The sequence below is a fragment of the Scyliorhinus canicula genome, chromosome 14 (assembly GCF_902713615.1).
Source record: "Scyliorhinus canicula chromosome 14, sScyCan1.1, whole genome shotgun sequence".
Taxonomy (NCBI): domain Eukaryota; kingdom Metazoa; phylum Chordata; class Chondrichthyes; order Carcharhiniformes; family Scyliorhinidae; genus Scyliorhinus; species Scyliorhinus canicula.
Window position 1 is genome coordinate 21,158,740 of NC_052159.1, and position 19,773 is coordinate 21,178,512.

The following is a 19,773-nucleotide window of genomic DNA, read 5'->3' on the forward strand; positions in this document are numbered from 1 at the left end:
AGTACCCTTAAAAGCTAGAAGTTGTTCAGAGTGACAAAATATTTAGCATTGAACATTAGGAGGAAAATGTTGACGGGCATTTGTATCAGCTGGACGCTGTCCACTTAATCTTGTTCAAAATGGGTTCCACTGTACTGTGTAATATAGGAAGCTGTTGGTGAGATTATTTCAAATCTATGATCTGTTGAAGGGAGACGTAAGACACAGCAGTTGGATTATGCAATAAAAATACTAGTGCTTTTAGTCAGCCTTGAAGAAAACATTGGTAAGTGGATAACACTTTTCCCCTCCACGTTATTATACTGGAAAATCTGGCCACTGTTTTGAAAGATGGCATTAAACCATCAGTGATATGAAGTCAAATGTTTTGAATGAAAATACTTTGGTTCTGTATTTATCTATCAATTCTTCCCAGTTGGTTAAGCACTATATTTTCTCTATTGCTTTGACTTTCAACCTTAATTGGTAGCACAATGTGCAGTCAGAGACAACTGCAATAAGGGCAGATGTCTCATAAAATTGACGTATGTGATTGCTTGGGCACAACAAGGTTTTTGAAATTGTACTTGGTTACCTATGGAGAACTGATTTCCCATAGCATACTCTATCTGCCCTGATTCAGCATGTAATACTTAAATCCGTTTATAATTTTCAATGTGCAACGGGTGCTTTCAGTTGACGATCATGTGGCATGTGATGCTTTGCTGTTCATGTTCTGCCTGCTCTTTGGACTGACACAAAATGATGCACCTAAATGGTATTATTCTGATGTTCCTGGTGTGAAAACCTGGCTTCAGTGCAAACAACCAAATTTTGTTTTTCACATATGTAGGGCGAAGGGCTTGTCACAATGCTTGTCTGATGTTTTAACAAGAGGCCCTAACCATTTTGATTGGGCCTTATTCAATGTAATGAGCAGAGCTGTCAGCGAGTCTAGCACTGCCAGGGAACTTGACTTTTTAAAAGGATGGTCAATCGCTGGGGCGGCACCTCAAAATAAAGGTTGGATATTTGGTGGGAAATGGGAGGGTTGTGTAATAGACGGAATAATTTAGCGATAAAGTTTTACATAAGGATATTGAAGGATAGCTGAGGGAATCCCGAGGGCACAAAAGTGTCCAGTCAATAAATAAATATTTGCAGACCAGTTAGGTTGTTTTTGACCTGCGCAGATATGATGGACTGAAGGGCCTTTTCTGTGCTGTAGACCTCTATGATTGCGACTTGCTTAAAGTGATCTGGTCCAAAATATATTTGCAGGTAATTACAAGTCAGTTAGTTATTGCTTAAACTTTCGAAACAACAAAAATGTGCCTCCTCTAGCATTTCTGAACATAAAACTGATAATATAGTTACTAATTTTTTTACTTGCTGCATTGCTAGCACAGAGCTTCTAATTTAGCTCAGTCTCTCTGCTGACTTATTTATTGGAACCAAGAGTAATAAAGAAAAAGCTGTATCTTTTATATAGCTGTATTAGAAGGGAATGGTAACATAGTGCTTATGTTATTAGTTTTTAAAATTCTTTCACAGAATGTGGGCCTTGCTGGAAATTAATGAGTTGCCAATTTAGAAGCATGCTGGGAAATGCTTGACTATAGTTAACACTGCTTTTTAGTGAAAATAAGTAGGTCAGGTAACATAAACAAAATACTGCTTAATATTTTGGTCTCTGACTTATTATAACACACTTTTCTCCGAAAGATAACAAAATGTGTACTTGAGTTGTTTTTAGCCACGGGCAAGAACATACGTTCTACGCATTTCAGCTTGCGTACTTTCCAAGGTCTATTTAATCTTAACATGGCTGTTTACTTCAAACTAATATTTCAGACTATAAACAATATGCTTCCCTCAATCGAATCTCAGATGCAATGCAATGGCTTTGCAACTAGAACACTCTCTCTCCACAAATATATTTGTGTAAATATATTTCCTTAAATCGAACCTCGAGGAATTTATCTTTATTATGATTTCCACGACAATAGTCCATTGTCTTTGAGTACGCACCTGGCGATGAGTCGTTTGTTTTGCACACAGGGCTGCTATTCTAGTAGCTGACACAGAAAGTACATCGAACTGCAGGGTTAGATATAATTTGCAACATAGTTAAGAATTAGTTATATATTGTAAAAAGCAGAATTTTCCCACATGAATGTCCCACAATCATATAATGTGAGAGACAGAATTTTCCCACCAACAGTGAGCACGTTGCTATGTAAGAGCCACTTGATAGCACTGCTGCTGACCGCTTCCATCACACTTCTGATGATTGAGAATAGACTGATGGGGTGGTAATTGGCTGGGTTGAATTTGTCCTACTTTTTGTGGACATGATGTACCCGGACAATTTTGCACATTGCCAGATCGATGCCAGTACTGGAACAGCTCGGCCACGGCATGGCTAGTTCTTGAGCACAGGTCTTCAGTATTTTTAAAAATAAATTTAGAGTACCCAATTATTTTTTCCAATTAAGAGGCAATTTAGCATGGATAATCCGCCTACCATGCACATCTTTGGGATGTGGGAGTGAAACCCATGCAGACACGGGGAGAATGTGCAGGCCGGGATCGAACCGAGGTCCTAAGCACTGTAGGCAGCAGTGCTGACCACTGTGAAGCCGTGCTGCCTGTCTTCAGAATTACTGCTGGAATGTTGTCAAAGAGCCTTTAGCCATTTCTTGATATCACGAGGAGTGAGTTGAATTGGCTGATGACTGGTGTCTGTGATGCTGGTCCTCATCCACTTGGCATTTCTCACTAAAGATGGTTGCAAATGCTTTTGCACCAATGTCTGAACACCCCCATTATTGAGGATGCAGATATTTGTGGATCTCCTTCTGTTAGTTTAATTGTCCTCCATCATTGCCAATTGGACGTGGCAGGACTGCTGAGCTTAGTTCTGATCCGTTGGTTGTCAGGTAACTATTGCATGCTGGTCCTACTATTTGACATTCAAGTAGCCTGTGCTGTAGCTTTATCAGATTGACATTTAACTTCTGGTACGTGTGGTGGTGCTCCTGGCATGTCCTCCTGCAGTCTTTAATGAACCAGGGTTGATCCCCTGGCTTGGTGATAATGGTTGAGTGCGTACGGTGGCTACGATGTTCCAGATTGTAGTTGGATACAGTTCTGCTGTTGCTGATGGCCCAAAGTTCCTTATGTATGTCTAGTTTTGAGTTGGTCTGTTTGAAATCTATCCCATTTAGCATGGTGGCAGTGCCATATGACACGATGGAGGATATGAAGACAGGATTTTGCTTTCACAAGGACTAAGTGGAGCTCACTATAAATACTGTCATGGACAGATGCATCTGCAACGGGCATATTTGTGAACACGAGGTCAAGTTGTGTTTTCCCTCCTCTTGGTTCCCACGCCAGCTGCACAGTCCCAGACTAGAGGCTACGTCTTTTAGGTCTCATCCATTGTAGTCAGCAATGATGCTACTGAGCCACTCTTGCTGATGGACATTGTACTCCACCAAGAGTACATTCTGTGCCCTTGCCAGCTTTGCTACTGCTTGCAGTTGGTGTTCAACACGAAGATGTACTGATTCATCGGCTGAGAGGGGGCAGTAGATAGTAAACAGCAAAGGATTCCCTTTCCCGTGTTTGACCTGGTACCATGAAACATCAAGGGATGTGGAGTCAATGTTCAGGATTCTCAGCCAACTCCCTCCTGAGTGCATACCACAGTGCTGTCCCTTCTATGGGCTTTATCCTGCCACTGGGTCAGGACATGCCCAGGGATTGCGATATTCTATGTACGGTGTGATTCGGTGGTAGCGTCTCTGTTAGGCTGTTACTTGACTAGTCTGAGGGAAGCTCTCTCAGTTTTGGCACAAGCCCCCAGATGTTAGTAAGAAGGACAGAGCACGGTTGGCAGGACTGGTTCTGCTATTGTCATTTCCGGTGTCTAGTTAATGCCAGATGGTGCATCCAGTTTCATTCCTTTTGGGCTTTGTTATGGCTTGGTACAACTAAGTGGCTTGATAGACACAGCACGGTGGTGGACCCTTACCTGCACTCTGAAATGAGAGCTGGTAATTAGGGGTGGGCATTAAATGTTGGCAACATTCACACCAAAAGAATGAATTAAAAAAATAGATTACTTTTTAACTTTTGTATTGAACTCTCCAAGCAATTCAACCTCCCATTTGCTTTCCCAATGGTCTCACAAAAGTAATTATGTTGACTTGAATATTTGATGTGCTGTAGTCCTTCACCTGCTGTTTAATCCTCAGTGGATAACCTTGCTACTAACTGGATTGTTCTCTCGACCCCTAACTCCTGTACTCTGCTGCCATGCCTCACCGTATTGTTTCTTGAACTGTCAGATGTGAAATATTCATTACATTCTCTACTTGTTGTGTTCATGAAGACAAAGCATAACTGAACCATGTCTTCTCTGACTAACCTGTGTTAAATAGCCAGTTGCTTTGGTCAAATAAACAATGGCCAATTGGCCTTGGTACTAGAGGGCCAGAATTCCTTTGTAAAGCTAGTGATCTAGAGCAAGTAAAACTTGCGTACTCCCCAAAAGATTTTTGTTTTGTGAAATTTGAGAGTGGCCACAGTAGCAAAAATAAGTTTTACTTCATACTGAAATGAAATGCTTTGTTGCAATGTGTGCATTTTGTGAGGGGATCCATAAAGGCCCTCTTCAAATATTTATTATTTAAAATTTAAAAAAAAAATCTCTCTTCAAATATTTTATTTTGATCTTGTTACAGCAATTACAGGTGGTGCCATTATTTGGTGACATGCAGATCGAGCTGGCCCGATACATCAAGACAAGTGCTCATTATGAGGAAAACAAATCAAGGTAAGTATCCTGGACCATTTAGATCGAGAAGATACCAGTGCCTACTCATTGCAAACTGTTGTAGAGGTAAATGCAAGCAGTAGTTGTTGTTGCAAAGGAAAAGATAGTGATGATACTCAGCTTGTGCTTTCTCTATAACTTGTGCCCATACAATGTGGTATTTTTACCCACTAAAATTGGGAAGCTTGGTCCAGCGATTTAGCTCATTCCTTTGGCACCTATTTCGGCAGTCCGTTGCTAATGAATTTCGGTCCTATAGCACAGGACTATCATTAATTCAGCAGTCACATTTGAAGCATGACTGGGTTGGTAATTGGGAAAAATTGTTGCTTTTCCGAAACATGTGGCACTCTGAGATTCAGGCTGAAATGTATTGTAGCCGAGTAGAAGGAAGCTCATTTTGAATCTGGGTGCGACGTACTTGCCTAGGAGTTGTTTGATATTAACACCTATTTGTGTTCCATTCCCTACTGCTAAACTCCAATTCAATGAAAACTGAACAGGTCTCATCAACCTTCATTTTCCATATGATGGAGGCAGTCAGATGTGTAACAGATTGCATTACATTTCGAGCTGCAGTATTTCTGTTTTCTCTGGATGGCAGGTGTCATAGATTGAGCAGTAGCGATGCAAAATTATAATTTTTACAAGTAACGCAAACTGGTACAGTACAGAACAATTATTTCTGCAAACATAAGCACAGAGAAATACAGGATAATTTCAAAACTATGGTCTTTAAGGACTAGTGCTCTCATTGCACAACAAACCAATCAGCGAGTGGAGGGCGGTGGGGAGAGGATAAGGCAATACAAGCATGGTAGAATGACAAAGCAAGATGCACAGCTTTGTATACTGCAAAATCAAGACTTGCAACATGGCTCGCGAAAAACCTTGCAGCAGCCGGTGAGACAGAGCAGAGCCTATAAATTCGAGAGGGGGGTTGCACACTTTACTGGAATGTATCTGACTGAGAACGGAACACAAAAGTCAGAAATTCCATAGGAATACAATCTGTAACTATTTTATTCCAATTTTGAATCAAAGGATAAGAACATAAGAACTAGGAGCTGGGGTAGGCCATCTGGCCCTTCGAGCCTGCTCCGCCATTCAATGAGATCATGGCTGATCTTTTGTGGACTCAGCTCTACTTTCCCGCCCGAACACCATAACCCTTTATTCTTCAAAAAACTATCTATCTTTATCTTGAAAACATTTAATGAAGGAGTCTCAACTGCTTCTCTGGGCAGTTCACAACCTTTGGGTGAAGAAGCTCAGTCCTAAATCTACTTCTCCTTATTTTGAGGCTATGCCCCCTAGTTCTGCTTTCACCCGCCAGTGGAAACAACCTCCCTGCATCTATCCTATCTATTCCCTTCATAATTTTATATATTTCAATAAGATGTCCCAGCATCATTCTAAATTGCAACGAGTACAGTCCCAGTCTACTCAACCTCTCCTTGTAATACAATCCCCTCAACTCTGGGATTAGCTAGTGAATCTCCTCTGCGCACACTCCAGCACCAGTATGACCTTTCTCGGGTAAGGAGACCAAAACTGAACACCATACTCCAGGTGTGGCCTCATTAACACCGTATACAGTTGCAGTATTACCTCCCTCGTCTTAAACCGCATCCGTCTAGCAATGAAGGACAAAACTCCATTCGCCTTCTTAATCACCTGTTACACCTATAACAACTCTATCAGTAACCTCTCTTATTTTGTCTTTTAACTTTTCTCCTAATTTTCCTTATTGTTGAACCCATATCTTCATGTAATAATCTGCTGCTTCACTTTCCATTTATGTTTTTACTTCCCGTTTTATTCCTTTTAGTATTATTAGGCCTATTCATTGAGCTCTCCTAAGTCACTGTACCCTGTAGTGTGGCCTTTTTGATTTTTGACTATGGCTTCTCTGCCTTACACTTTCCCCCTTACTGCCTTTTGTTTCTGTCCCTGTTTTACTTCCCTCCGACTTCCTGCATCAGTTCCATTATTCCAGGAGTAGAGGATATTTTTCCGAGCTGCAAAAGTTAGGATGTTATGTATCTTTTATTTTAGCATCATTAATTCTCCTCTCTGGAAGACCTAGAATTAGGAATAAAGGATGAAATTGTTCCAAGGATTGAATGTGAGCTTCTGCTGAGGAAGCAACATTTTCGACTTCAGGATTCTTTCCTCCATTTCATAGAGTCTTTGATTAGTAATCTGCAGCTCAGACTCACAAGCACTTATGTTTTGCGTCAACAGGCCTAGTTTGTCATCTATTATCTGATGTTTGCAGTGATCATTTGTAACACCAGATCGAGAGCCCACTTGAGGGCAGGGTCATCATATTGAGAAAACGGCTCCACCCCCATTGCATGTGACTGCTCCCTTTTATTGCCCGCATTCTCCTGATTTCTCGGCATTTTTTCTTCCAATGCTCAACCAAAAATCTGCAGGGGACATAAAATAACTCCCGGAATAGGCAAGCATGTGCTGCGCAAACAGGATGAAAGAATAATTTAGAAAATAAGTAGCGCCAGAGCATGCGGAAAAGTTGCTATTCCCGTGCCTGCATCACGTGACCCCAGAGATGTGAATATAATGTCCCTCATTTTTGACCAGTTTGCCTTTTAAGGCTGGGGCAGTGTTTAAGCAGAAATTTCCCTCCGTAAATGGGTAGATTTGTGCATAGTTTATGGGAGCAGTGGCCTTGATGGATTGGCCTATTATCTTCCATTACTGTGACATTATTTTTTGCTGTTGGATTTTTGTTTGAATCAAATAATTTCAGTTATTTTTAATTGCAAATTGAAATGCAAACACGTGCATTGTGTAAGAAATAAATTTCCATATGTAAAAATGCATTAATATTGCTGACTGGCCTATGAATATGTAAAATAACTTTATGCAGAGACTTTTCTTAAAACACTTGCAGCGAATATGTGCAAAGAAAACCGTTCCAATATCCAAATGAATTTTGTAACCTAAAGGTTAAAAACAAGCGAGTCTGAACATATTTGAGAAGTAAATTAAGGCGCTGTTTTCAAATATGTTACATCGGAAACAGGATTATTAATTCAAGATTTCCCATAGCTGTTAATCTTGGTCTTAATTAACTTTTGCTTGCAATTTTACAGTTTTTTTTTGTTTTCTTTCAACTGTGTGTGTTCTTGCTAAAGGTGGGCATCCACATCTTCCAGTAGTAGTCCCCAGTACAACATTGTTGAACAGATGATTCAAATCCGAGAAGACCACATGCGTTTCATCTCGGAGTTGGCTCGCTATAGCAACAGTGAGGTATGTGAAATTTAATCCCCAAGTTCAAGAATGCTTTGTTTTGATGTAAACATATTTTTCATGAAGAACCAAAGTTTTGGTGGGGGAAAGAAAGCATGTGTAATGTACAAATGGGAAACAAAGCAGAACATTTGTAAATGGTATCAACCTATTTGTTACGTCCAGTTACGCCCCTACCTTCTCGCTAAGATGAAGGGAGAGAGATAAGATGCCTCTACTGCTATCTTAGGGTTCATATTGGTGGTTGATCGTTATCAATAATTCAACACGGGTAAAGGAATGGAATGCTGCATTCTGAATCCTTGATAGAAGTAAAACGTTTGAATTGAAGGAGGCAGAAAGTCAAGGGCTCGGATTTAAGCTGTGATCTCAGAGGATCAAGGTCTGTGAAGTTAACCTATTTTTGTCAGGCTTATGAATACTGTGTGGTGTACAAACGGTCTTGATTGACGCTTTATTTATGTGCATTTTTACCTTATTGAAATATTACTTCTGTTGCCATCTGTATTAAATAAAAACATTATCTGGAAGTCAGGAGTCACACATTTGGGTTCCTGTTAGGTGGTCCTTGATATTGTGCCAATATTTGCAGTATACTTTGATTCTCTTTTCTTCCTTCCCTCGGTTTGGGATTAAAGTCATCTTTAGCTTTTGTTTTGAGTTTTTTTAAGTCCAAGTCATTGATATAAAGTAGAAATGCCAGTCGTGCCAGCACTAAAGTACTTTACTCTAACCACTTTGGTGTCATTCCACCAGCAAGCGCCAGCTGTTCCCTTTCTTTCAGCCAATTCCATGTTTCCTCTTGAATTCTCACTGCTGTAGATTTATGTAGCAACCTTTCACCCTTTTATTGAGAGGTCTGTGAAATGACACAGCTGGCCACAAAATCTACCACAACCCAGCTGAACAAAAAGTTAGAGGTTAGTTTGATGAGAAACTTTGTGAAGCAATAATGGCTTCTTCTCACAGGTTTTATCAAACAGATAATCCTAGAGTTTGCTTTTAATAACTGCATTATCAACCAATGTAATAAAATCAATGTTATTAAGTCTTCAGTTTATTACCTTTTATGAATATTGATACACCACTGTTTCTAATCCAGTAGGACCTCTTCAGCATTCAGTCGTTTTCTCAACGCCTGTCACCATTTTACAAATAACAACCAATTCTCTCCTCTTGTCTTCAGCCAGACACATATCTATTACGTTCAAACTTTTTTCTTTTGAGTCTTTAGTTATCACAAAACCTCCATAAGTAGAGGAAAATTAGGGCAACTTCATCCTTGTAGCGTTGCGTGGGTTTCCTCCGGGTGCTCCAGTTTCCTCCCGCAAGTCCCGAAAGACATGCTTGTTAGGTGACTTGGACATTCTGAATTCTCCCGCTGTGTACCCGAACAGGCGCTGGAATGTAGCAACTAGGGGATTTTCACAGTAACGTCATTGCCGTGTTAATGTAAGCCTACTTGTGACAATAATAAAGATTATTATTAATCATTTAACTATACACTTTCCACAAATTGAACTTATTTGTTTAATATGCCATAGGCATGTTAACACCAGAAATATAATTGCATTGCATGTTGAATATAATATGTGAAAATTATAACAGCACAATGCCCATCAACTGAATAAGACCGCTTTGGGAGGAGATGCATATCTTGTCCTGTCAAGCTAAATTATGATGTACAATTATTCAGGATGTGGAAAAAACATTGAGAGATGCAACTTAATAACATTATCTTTGTTATTGGACAGAATTTATTGTTTGTGACTGGGGATCCCAGCCATTGACCAGAACTGTGATGGAAGGGAGCCCATATGTCGCCCCTGTTGGAGGAAGGTATTGCATGAAGTGCCCATCAAGTGGGCAGCACGGTAGCATTGTGGATAGCCCAATTTCTTCACAGCTCCAGGGTCCCAGGTTCGATTCTGGCTTGGGCCACTGTCTGTGCGGAGTCTGCACATCCTCCCCGTGTGTGCGTGGGTTTCCTCGGAGTGCTCCGGTTTCCTCCCACAGTCCAAAGATGTGCAGGTTAGGTGAATTGGCCATGATAAATTGCCCTTAGTGTCCAAAATTGCCCTTAGTGTTGGGTGGGGTTACTGGGTTATGGGGATAGGGTGGTGGTGTGGATCTTGGGTAGGGTGCTCTTTCCAAGAGCCGGTGCAGACTCGATGGGCCGAATGGCCTCCTTCTGCACTGTAAATTCTATGATAATTAAGTTACTGGGTGTTAAGGACCTTGGGGGTGGAAATCCTGCCCCCTTAAGAGCTGCTACCAATTAGAGGCCAGCAATGCTCCATTGCTGGTAGCGCCACTGGAGGTGGTGATATCTGTCGGTAATGCACCCACCAGAAGCCGAGGATCATCGAGGGACCTCAGCCATGACTGAGGTTGGAGTGAAGGTTACGGGAGGTGAAGGTGTGGAGGGGAAGGACTGGGTCTCCGTTGGCGTCTAGACATGGATGCCACCTATGAGCATTCCTATCGCAGACTTAATCAGGTGAAGGTGGTGGGGGTTCCCATATCGAGCCTCTCCCCAATAAAATGCCCACCAGGCTCCAAATTTGCCTATGGATAGCTGGGAGTTAAATTCCACCCACCCATTATGTCTATTGCACAAAAAGATTTCAATCAAAAATTACCCCCCACCCCCACCCCCCAAGCAGAAAATTGCAAAGATTTCATTTGGAAAATACTATTGGTAATTAATTGCATCTCATAAGAAAATTATTGTTTAGTTGAATTGGGTGTATGTCTGAATGCAGTGCTGCATTTAACCGTGAAGCACCTTTCAATGATTTCTGCTGTTGGGTTGAGAGTTCAGTTCTCACGGATAAGCTTTTGTCTTTTAATTCAACACTTGCAGGTAGTAACAGGGTCAGGTCGCCAGGATGCTCAAAAAACTGATGCTGAATATCAGAAGCTGTCTGAACTGGCTTTACAAGGAATGCAACTGCTGTCCCAGTGGAGTGCTCATGTTATGGAAGTGGTAAGAAAGCCAAATGAGAAGAAATTATTACTGGTTAAAGAGGAGCTACAATCTCTTTTTTTTTAATAAGAACATTGTTACTTTATAGTTTGGTGTGCTAATTTATCCTTCCAACTCACCTCCGCTAGCTTGATCCTGATCTTTGTAAGATCTGCCCTATCCAGACTGCATTCAAATTTTGTAGTATTTCCCTTTCTAGTTTCACCGTAAGCATGTTGGGCCCCTGTTCCCAAAGTACCCACTCACAATCTGCTGCTCTCCCTGATCGCTTTTGATACTCAACCCGATCTAGCCATGATTTTCCCCAAATAGACCAAAGGGACTTGCGGCTTGAGGAAAGAGTTATAGATGTGTTTTAGGAATTCCACTCTATAATTCACTTTGCTGTCTTTCTAAAGGTTTCTTGGATCGCAAACTGTTCCTTTCAGTGTAGCAATGCAGATTTTGTATAAACAATTTTAATATAGTGCCACTGTCTTGAAGATGGGGATTACATATGTAAGATATGCAGCACAGAAACAAGGCCATTTGGTGCAGCCGATCCTTTTTTCTAATATGTTTGTCTAGTTTTCCTTAAATACATCTATACTATTCATGTCAACCACCCCCTGCGGTAACAAGTTCTATATTCTTGCCACTCTGGGTAAAGAAATGTCTTCTGAATTCCCGATTGGATTTCTTGGTGACACTCTTGGATTACTGAGCTCTTGTTGCGCTTTTCCCCACCAGATAATCGGGTTTTGTGAAAGGGAAATCACGTTTAACAATTTATTGGTATTCTTTGAGGAAGCAAGATGTGCTCTGGATAAAGGGGAATTGGTGGATGTACTGCACTTAAGTTTCCGGAAGACATTTGATAAAGTGCCACATGAAAGGTTATTGTGGTGAATAAAAGATCATGATATACGGGGTAACAAATTGGCATGGATGGAAGTTTGGCTGGCTAACAGGGAGCAGAGAATCGGCATAAATTAGTTTTGTCGGGTTGGCAAGTAGTGTGTCACAGGAATCCGTGCTGGGACCAGAACTGTTTACAATTTATATAAATGATTTTGATAAAGGGATTGAAGGCATGGTTGCCAAATTTGTTGATGACACACATATAGGTATGAAAGTATGCTGTGAAAAGTACATGAGGAGGCTATAAAAAGATATAGCTAGGTTGTGAGTAGACGAAGATTTGGCAAATGGGAGTTTATTGAGGGATAATGCGAAATTGCCCATTTTGGCAGGATGAGTAAAAGAGAAGCATATTATCTAAATGGTAAGAGATTGCAGAGCTTGGAGGTTGAGAGAGATCTGTGTGCCCTAGTGTATGAATCACAAAAGGCTAGGTTGCAGGTATAGCATGTAATTAGGAAAGCTATTGAATGTCATCATTTATTACATGGGGGAATTGAATGCTAAGTTAGGGAGGTTATGCTTCAGTTGTTCAGGGCATCGGTGAGACCACATCTGGAATTCTGTGTACAGTATTGGCCACTTTATTTATGGAAAGATGTAACTGTATTAGAAGCAGTTCAGATAGGGTTTACTTGACCATTACCAGGAATGGGTGAGTGTCCCATGAGGAAAGGTTGTACATGCTAGGCCTATATCTGCTGGAGTTTGAAGAGTAAGAGGCTACTCGATTGAAACGTATAAGATCATGAAGGATCTCGGCAGGTTGGATGTGGAGAGGATGTTTCCTCTTACAGGAGAATCTATAACCAGGGGATCACTATTTAAAAATAAGGAGTCATCCATTTAAAATGGAGAAGAGATCACATTTTTTCTCTGAGGGTCTTTGGAACTCTCTTCCTGAAAAAAAGGTGGTGGTAGCAGAGTCTTTGAATATTTTAAGGCAGAGGTGGATAGTTTCTTGGTAAGCAAGGGGTGATACGTTATTATTTTTTAAAAAAAATAATTTTTATTGGAATTTTTTACAGAAAATATATTTTAAAAATATAACAACAAACAATAATATGCAACAAACTACCCCATAAACAACCGTAATACCCCCCAAACCGTATCAACACATGTATCCTATCCCCCCCCCACACCCCCAACCCCAACAAGAGAACTTAACCATAAATTAAAATTAAATAAATCAAATTTAAATAAAATAAACAAACATAGTCCTCGCCCCCCCCCCCCCCCACCCCCCGGGTTGCTGCTGCTACAGTCCCAGTACCCTATCGTTGAGCCAAAAAGTCGAGGAAAGGTTGCCACCGCCTGAAGAATCCTTGTACTGATCCTCTTAGGGCGAATTTGACCTTCTCTAGTCTAATAAAACCCGCCATGTCATTGATCCAGGTCTCCACACTCGGGGGGGCCTCGCATCCTTCCATTGTAGCAAAATCCTTCGCCGGGCTACTAGGGACGCAAAGGCCAGCACACCGGCCTCTTTCGCCTCCTGCACTCCCGGCTCCACCCCAACCCCAAAAATCGCGAGTCCCCATCCTGGCTTGACCCTGGATCCCACCACCCTTGACACCGTCCTCGCCACCCCCTTCCAGAACTCCTCCAGTGCCGGGCATGCCCAGACCATATGGGCATGGTTCGCTGGACTCCCCGAGCACCTGACACCTATCTTCACCCCCAAAGAATCTACTCATCCTCGTCCCAGTCATGTGGGCCCTGTGCAGTACCTTGAATTGAATGAGGCTAAGCCGCGCACACGAGGAGGAAGAATTAACCCTCTCCAGGGCATCAGCCCATGTCCCGTCTTCGATCTGTTCCCCCAGTTCCCCCTCCCACTTAGTTTTTAGCTCCTCTACTGACGCCTCTTCCACCTCCTGCATAACCTTGTAGATATCGGATATCTTCCCCTCTCCGACCCAGATCCCTGAAAGCTCCCTGTCCCTCACCCCCCTCGCGGGAAGCGCAGGGAATCCCTCCACCTGCCACCTAGCAAATGCCTTTACCTGCAGATACCTGAACATGTTTCCCGGGGGGAGCCCAAATTTCTCCTCCAACTCCCCCAGGCTCGCAAACCTCCCGTCGATAAACAGGTCCCTCAGCTGTCTGATGCCCACTCTGTACCAACCCTGAAATCCCCCATCCATGTTCCCCGGGACGAACCTATGGTTCCCCCTCAACGGAGCCTCCATCGAGCCCCCCACTTCTCCCCTATGTCGCCTCCACAGCCCCCAAATCTTGAGGGTAGCCGCCACCACCGGACTCGTGGTATACCTCGTGGGAGGGAGCGGTAACGGCGCCGTTACCAGGGCCCCCAGGCTTGTATCCCCACAGGACGCGCTCTCCATCCGTTTCCATGCTGCCCCCTCCATCACCCACTTGCGCACCATCGACACATTGGCCGCCCAGTAGTACCCCGAGAGATTGGGCAATGCCAGCCCCCCCCCCCCCCATATCTCTACCCCGTTCCAAAAAGATCCTCTTCACCCTCGGGGTGCCATGCGCCCAAACAAAGCTCATGATGCTGCTGGTCACCCTTTTTAAAAAAGGCCCTAGGGATAAAGATGGGCAAGCACTGGAAGAGGAACAAGAACCTCGGGAGAACCGTCATTTTGATGGACTGCACTCTACCCGCCAACGACAGCGGCACCATGTCCCACCTTTTAAATTCCTCCTCCATCTGCTCCACTAGTCTGGTGAAGTTAAGCTTATGGAGAGTCCCCCAACTCCTGGCCACCTGCACCCCCAGGTACCTGAAACTCTTCACTGCCCTCCTAAAAGGGAGCCTCCCAATTCCCTCCTCTTGATCTCCCGGGTGCACTACAAATACCTCGCTCTTTCCTAAATTTAGCTTATAGCCCAAGAAGCCCCCAAATTCTGCTAACAGCTCCATCACCCCCGGCATTCCCCCCTCTGGGTCCGCCACATACAACAGCAGGTCGTCCGCATACAGCAATACCCGATGTCCCTCCCCACCCCGCACCAAACCCCTCCATCTCCCTGACTCCCTCAACGCCATAGCCAGAGGTTCAATCGCCAGTGCAAAGAGCAAGGGGGACAGGGGGCACCCCTGCCTGATCCCACGATAGAGCCTAAAGTACTCCGATCTCCTTCCATTTGTAACTACACTCGCCATCGGAGCCGCGTAGAGCAGCCTCACCCATTTGATGAATCCCTCCCCAAATCCGAACCGCTCCAGCACCTCCCACAGGTACCCCCACTCAACTCTATCAAACGCTTTCTCTGCGTCCAGCGCCACCACTATCTCCGCCTCCCCCTCCACTGCCGGCATCATGATGGCATTTAGCAGTCTCCGCACATTCGTGTTGAGCTGCCGCCCCTTGACAAATCCTGTCTGATCTTCGTGTATCACCTCTGGCACACAATCCTTAATCCTGGTGGCCAGGATCTTCGCCAGCAACTTAGCGTCTACATTGAGGAGCGAGATAGGCCTGTATGATCCACACTGCAAGGGGTCCTTATCCCGCTTTAGGATCAAAGAGATCAGTGCCCGCGACATCGTCGGGGGCAAAGCCCCCCCCTCCCATGCCTCGTTGAAGGCTCATACCAGCAGGGGGCCCACCAGGTCCGCATACTTTTTGTAAAATTCCACCGGGAACCCATCCGGCCCCGGGGCCTTACCTGACTGCATTTGTCCAATCCCCCTGACTAGCTCCTCCAGCTCTATCGGCGCCCCCAGCCCCTCTACCAGCCCCTCTTGAACCCTTGGGAAACATAGCCTGTTCATGAAGCTCTCCATCCCCTCTCTCCCCATCGGAGGTTCCGACTGGTACAGTTCCTCGTTAAAGTCCCTAAAGACCCCGTTTACTTCTGTCCCCTTCTGCACTACATTTCCACCCCCATCCTTCACTCCCCCAATTTCCCTAGCCACATCACGCCTACGGAGCTGATGCACCAACATCCTACTCATACTCATATACCACGCCCTGCGTCCTCCTCCACTGTGTCTCCGCCTTTCTGGTGGTCAGCAAGTCAAATTTGGCCTGCAAACTGCGCCGTTCCCCCAGCAACCCTTCCTCCGGTGCCTCCGCATATCTCCTGTCCACATCCAGGAGCTCCCCCACCAGTCTCTCCCTCTCCTTCCTCTCCCTCCTTTCCCTGTGGGCCCGGATGGAGATCAGCTCCCCCCGGATCACTGCTTTCAGAGCCTCCCAGACCATCCCCACCCTGACCTCCCCCGTAACATTGGTATCCAGATACCCCTCAATGCTTCTCCGAACCCTCCTACACACCACCTCATCCGCCAGCATCCCCACATCCAGGCGCCAGAGCGGGCGCTGGTCCCGCGCCTCCCCCATTTCCAGATCAACCCAGTGCGGAGCATGGTCCGAAATCGCTATGGCCGAATACTCGGCATCCTGCACCCCCGGGATCAATCCCCTGCTCAGGACAAAAAAGTCTATCCGGGAATAAACCCTATGGACATGAGAGAAAAAGGAATACTCCCGCACTCTTGGTCTCCCAAACCTCCAGGGATCCACCCCTCCCATCTGGTCCATGTATCCCCTCAGTACTTTGGCCGCCGCCGGTCTCCTACCCGTCCTTGCACTGGACCTGTGAATTGCGCTTTCACGTATCTGATCGTCAGTCCAGAAGTAAAACACTCGAACACGTCAGTAACGAATATTTGTTTATTTACAGCCGGGACAAATCTCTAAGCAGTCGGGTAACCACCTTCGAGAAGTGCCAAAATCCCAGAATAAGGACTGTATTTTTATACATTTTACAGCTTAGGGGTGGTCCCCTTAAATTCCTAGATACACCTATGATTTGGCAAGGATCCAGAACATGTACATATATGGAATTATTCTTCGAGGTCGGGAGGTTATTTTTGACATAATCATTAGCACAAGTCACTATTAATATTAATACAAAGGTTTTTGTATCCCATGGCCATCTGGCTTAACTCATTCCAAGGCCCATTCCTTTTACATTTTAATGTTTATTTGTTCCAACTGGTCAAACGAGCTTAATTACGCTATCTCTGCAATAAAGTAACGCTTCCCATTCATTCCATTCTTTGACTTTTTGACCTCTCTGCTTTCACAGATGCAGGTCAGAACATTAAATAGTACCAAAGCCACACTCCCCTCTTTCCATCCCATAACCTTCTGACATCTCTGCTTTCACAGATGCCGGTCAGAACATTAAATAGTACTAAAGCCACACTCCCCTCTTTCCATCCCATAACCTTCTGACATCTCTGCTTTCACAGATGCCGGTCAGAACACGCTCCCTTTATTTCATCCCTTGACCTGTTGACATCTCTTTCACAGAGCTTTTCAGAACTGTTATATTAACCCTATCAGCGAAGTTCCAAATGAAATCCACTTCTACAGACCGGTCCAGTGTCGGATCCAGCACTGTGTTAAAATCTCCCCCCATGATCAGGCCCCCTGCCTCCAGGTCCGGGATGCGGCCCAACAAGCGCCTCATGAAGCCAGCATCATCCCAATTCGGGGCATATACATTCACCAGCACCACCTTCTCTCCCTGCAGCCTACCCTTCACCATGATATATCTGCCCTCCTTGTCCGACACCACCTCAGCCGCCTCGAACGCCACCCTCTTCCCCACCAGAATCGCCACCCCCCGGTTCTTTGCGTCCAATCCTGAGTGATAAACCTACCCCACCCACCCCTTCCTCAGACGAACCTGGTCCGCCACCTTCAGGTGGGTCTCCTGGAGCATAGCCACGTCCACCTTCAGCCCCCTCAGATGAGAAAATATCCTGGTTCTCTTAACCGGCCCATTCAGCCCCCTCACGTTCCAGGTAATCAGCCGGATCAGAGGGCAACCCGCCGGCTAGCCACAGCTTATCAAATGTTCGCCCCAGGCCAGCACACCCCGCCCGACCCATTCCCCATGGCGATAATGCCTCACCTCTTTCCCCCCCCCCCCCCCCCCCCCCCCCAGCCCTCACCAGCTCCTTCCTGGTCATTCCAGCAGCAACCCGGTATCCCCCCCATCGGGGGGGGGGGGACCCCTCCTAGCCGCGACGCACCCTAGCCGCGACGCACCCTCCTAGCCACGACGCACCCTCCTTGTACTTCCTTGAGTCAGTTGACTTCTGCTGACCCCGGCAGCTCCCGCCAACGCCCATCCCCTCCCGGCATGGGGTCATCCCCCTCTTGCCACACCTCCTTGGCACCGCTTCAGCGCGGGAAAGAAGACCAGTAGAGGCCCCGCCCCCACCGCCAACTCCAGCCCCGCAGCGCGGGAAACCAGAGGAAAACCCCACACTGCCACACCCCATCCTTCTAACGCAGTTCCCTAACATCCAGTTTCACCCCAACCCCCAGCCCCGTACAGAAGAGAACATATAAAACGCAAACACCCAACATTCCCCACCTAACCCACAACCGTACCCAACAGACAAACCCACCCGTAAGCAGAGCAAAAAGAAAAAACCAGCACACATAACACACATGTTGAAGTTAAAAAAGTTGAAAAAACAGCAACAGCGAGAACAGCAACGGCCATAGTATGTCCCCAGACCCTAGTTCGAGTCCAGCTTTTCCGCCTGTACAAAGGCCCACGCCTCCTCCGGGGACTCGAAGTAATGGTGCCGGTCCTTGTATGTCACCCACAGGCGCGCAGGCTGCAACATTCCAAACCTGACCTGCTTGGCATGAAGCACCGCCTTCGTCCGGTTGAACCTGGCCCGCCGCTTAGCCACCTCCGCACTCCAGTCCTGGTAGATCCTCACTACCGAATTCTCCCATTTACTGCTCCTCTCTTTCTTGGCCCAGCGCAGCACACACTCCCGGTCACTGAATCGATGGAACCGCACCAGCACCGTCCTCGGGGGCTCATTTGCCTTGGGCCTCCTGGCCATCACTCTGTGAGCTCCCTCAAGCTCCAGGGGCAAATGGAAGGACCCCGCTCCCATCAACGAGTTCAGCATCGTAGTCACATACACCGGGAGGTTCGACCCCTCCAGCCCCTCCGCCAGGCCCAGGATCCTCAAATTCTTTCGCCTCGTACGAACGTCCAGCTCCTCCAAGCGGTCTTGCCACTTTTTATGAAGTGCCTCGTGCAACTCCACTTTCCCCACGAGGACCACGGCCTCCTCCTCCCTTTCAACGGCCTGCTGCTGCAACTCCCGAATAGACACCTCCTGGGCCGCCTGGGTCCCAAGCAGCTTGTTTGTAGTTGCATTCATGGAGTCCAGCAGCTCAGCCTTCAGCTCCGCAAAACAATGCAGGAGAGAGGCCTGCTGCTCCTGCGCCCACTTCCACCAGTCCTCGGGTGTCCCGCCGGCCGCCATTTTGTTTTTCTTCCCCCGTTTTTTTTGGGGAGCTGCTGCAGCTTCTTCCTTCGTCCCACTCCGGGTGAGCACCATAAATTGTGTGGAAAGCTCATCCAGACACCTTCCCCCACTGGGATGCGTTAAAACAGCGCCGTTTGGGGCCCTCAAATCGGCCCAAAAGTCCCTAAATAGCGGGAGCTGCCGAACGTGCGGCTTAGCTCCGCATAGCCGCAACCGGAAGTCCGTGATACGTTATTATTGATAGGTGTAATGCAGATTTGAAGTTACTATCAGATCAACCACGGTTTTATTAAATGGGGGAGCAGGCTTTGAGGGGCTGTATGGGTTACTCCCGCTCATCGTTTGTGTAGGTTCTGTACTACCAAGTGACGATTTGTTAAATAAATTCCTTCACACTTCGAGTCTTGAGATTCCTCTCCAGATTTAGGAAAGTATTCCAAAAAAAAAGTGCAGAAATGAAAGAAAATGAGTTAGTCTTTGTGA

General features: G+C 45.5%; 1 protein-coding gene across 1 annotated transcript in view; it reads left to right on the forward strand.

Moving 5' to 3' along the window:
- The window catches only part of cyfip1 (cytoplasmic FMR1 interacting protein 1), a 189,018-nt gene that overhangs the window by 26,376 nt on the left and 142,869 nt on the right, over positions 1 to 19,773 (forward strand). The window contains exons 6-8 of the mRNA XM_038819028.1: positions 4,734 to 4,825; positions 7,990 to 8,107; positions 10,974 to 11,096. Of these exons, the coding sequence (XP_038674956.1) occupies positions 4,734 to 4,825; positions 7,990 to 8,107; positions 10,974 to 11,096 (333 nt within the window). The remainder of the gene's footprint in view (positions 1 to 4,733; positions 4,826 to 7,989; positions 8,108 to 10,973; positions 11,097 to 19,773) is intronic.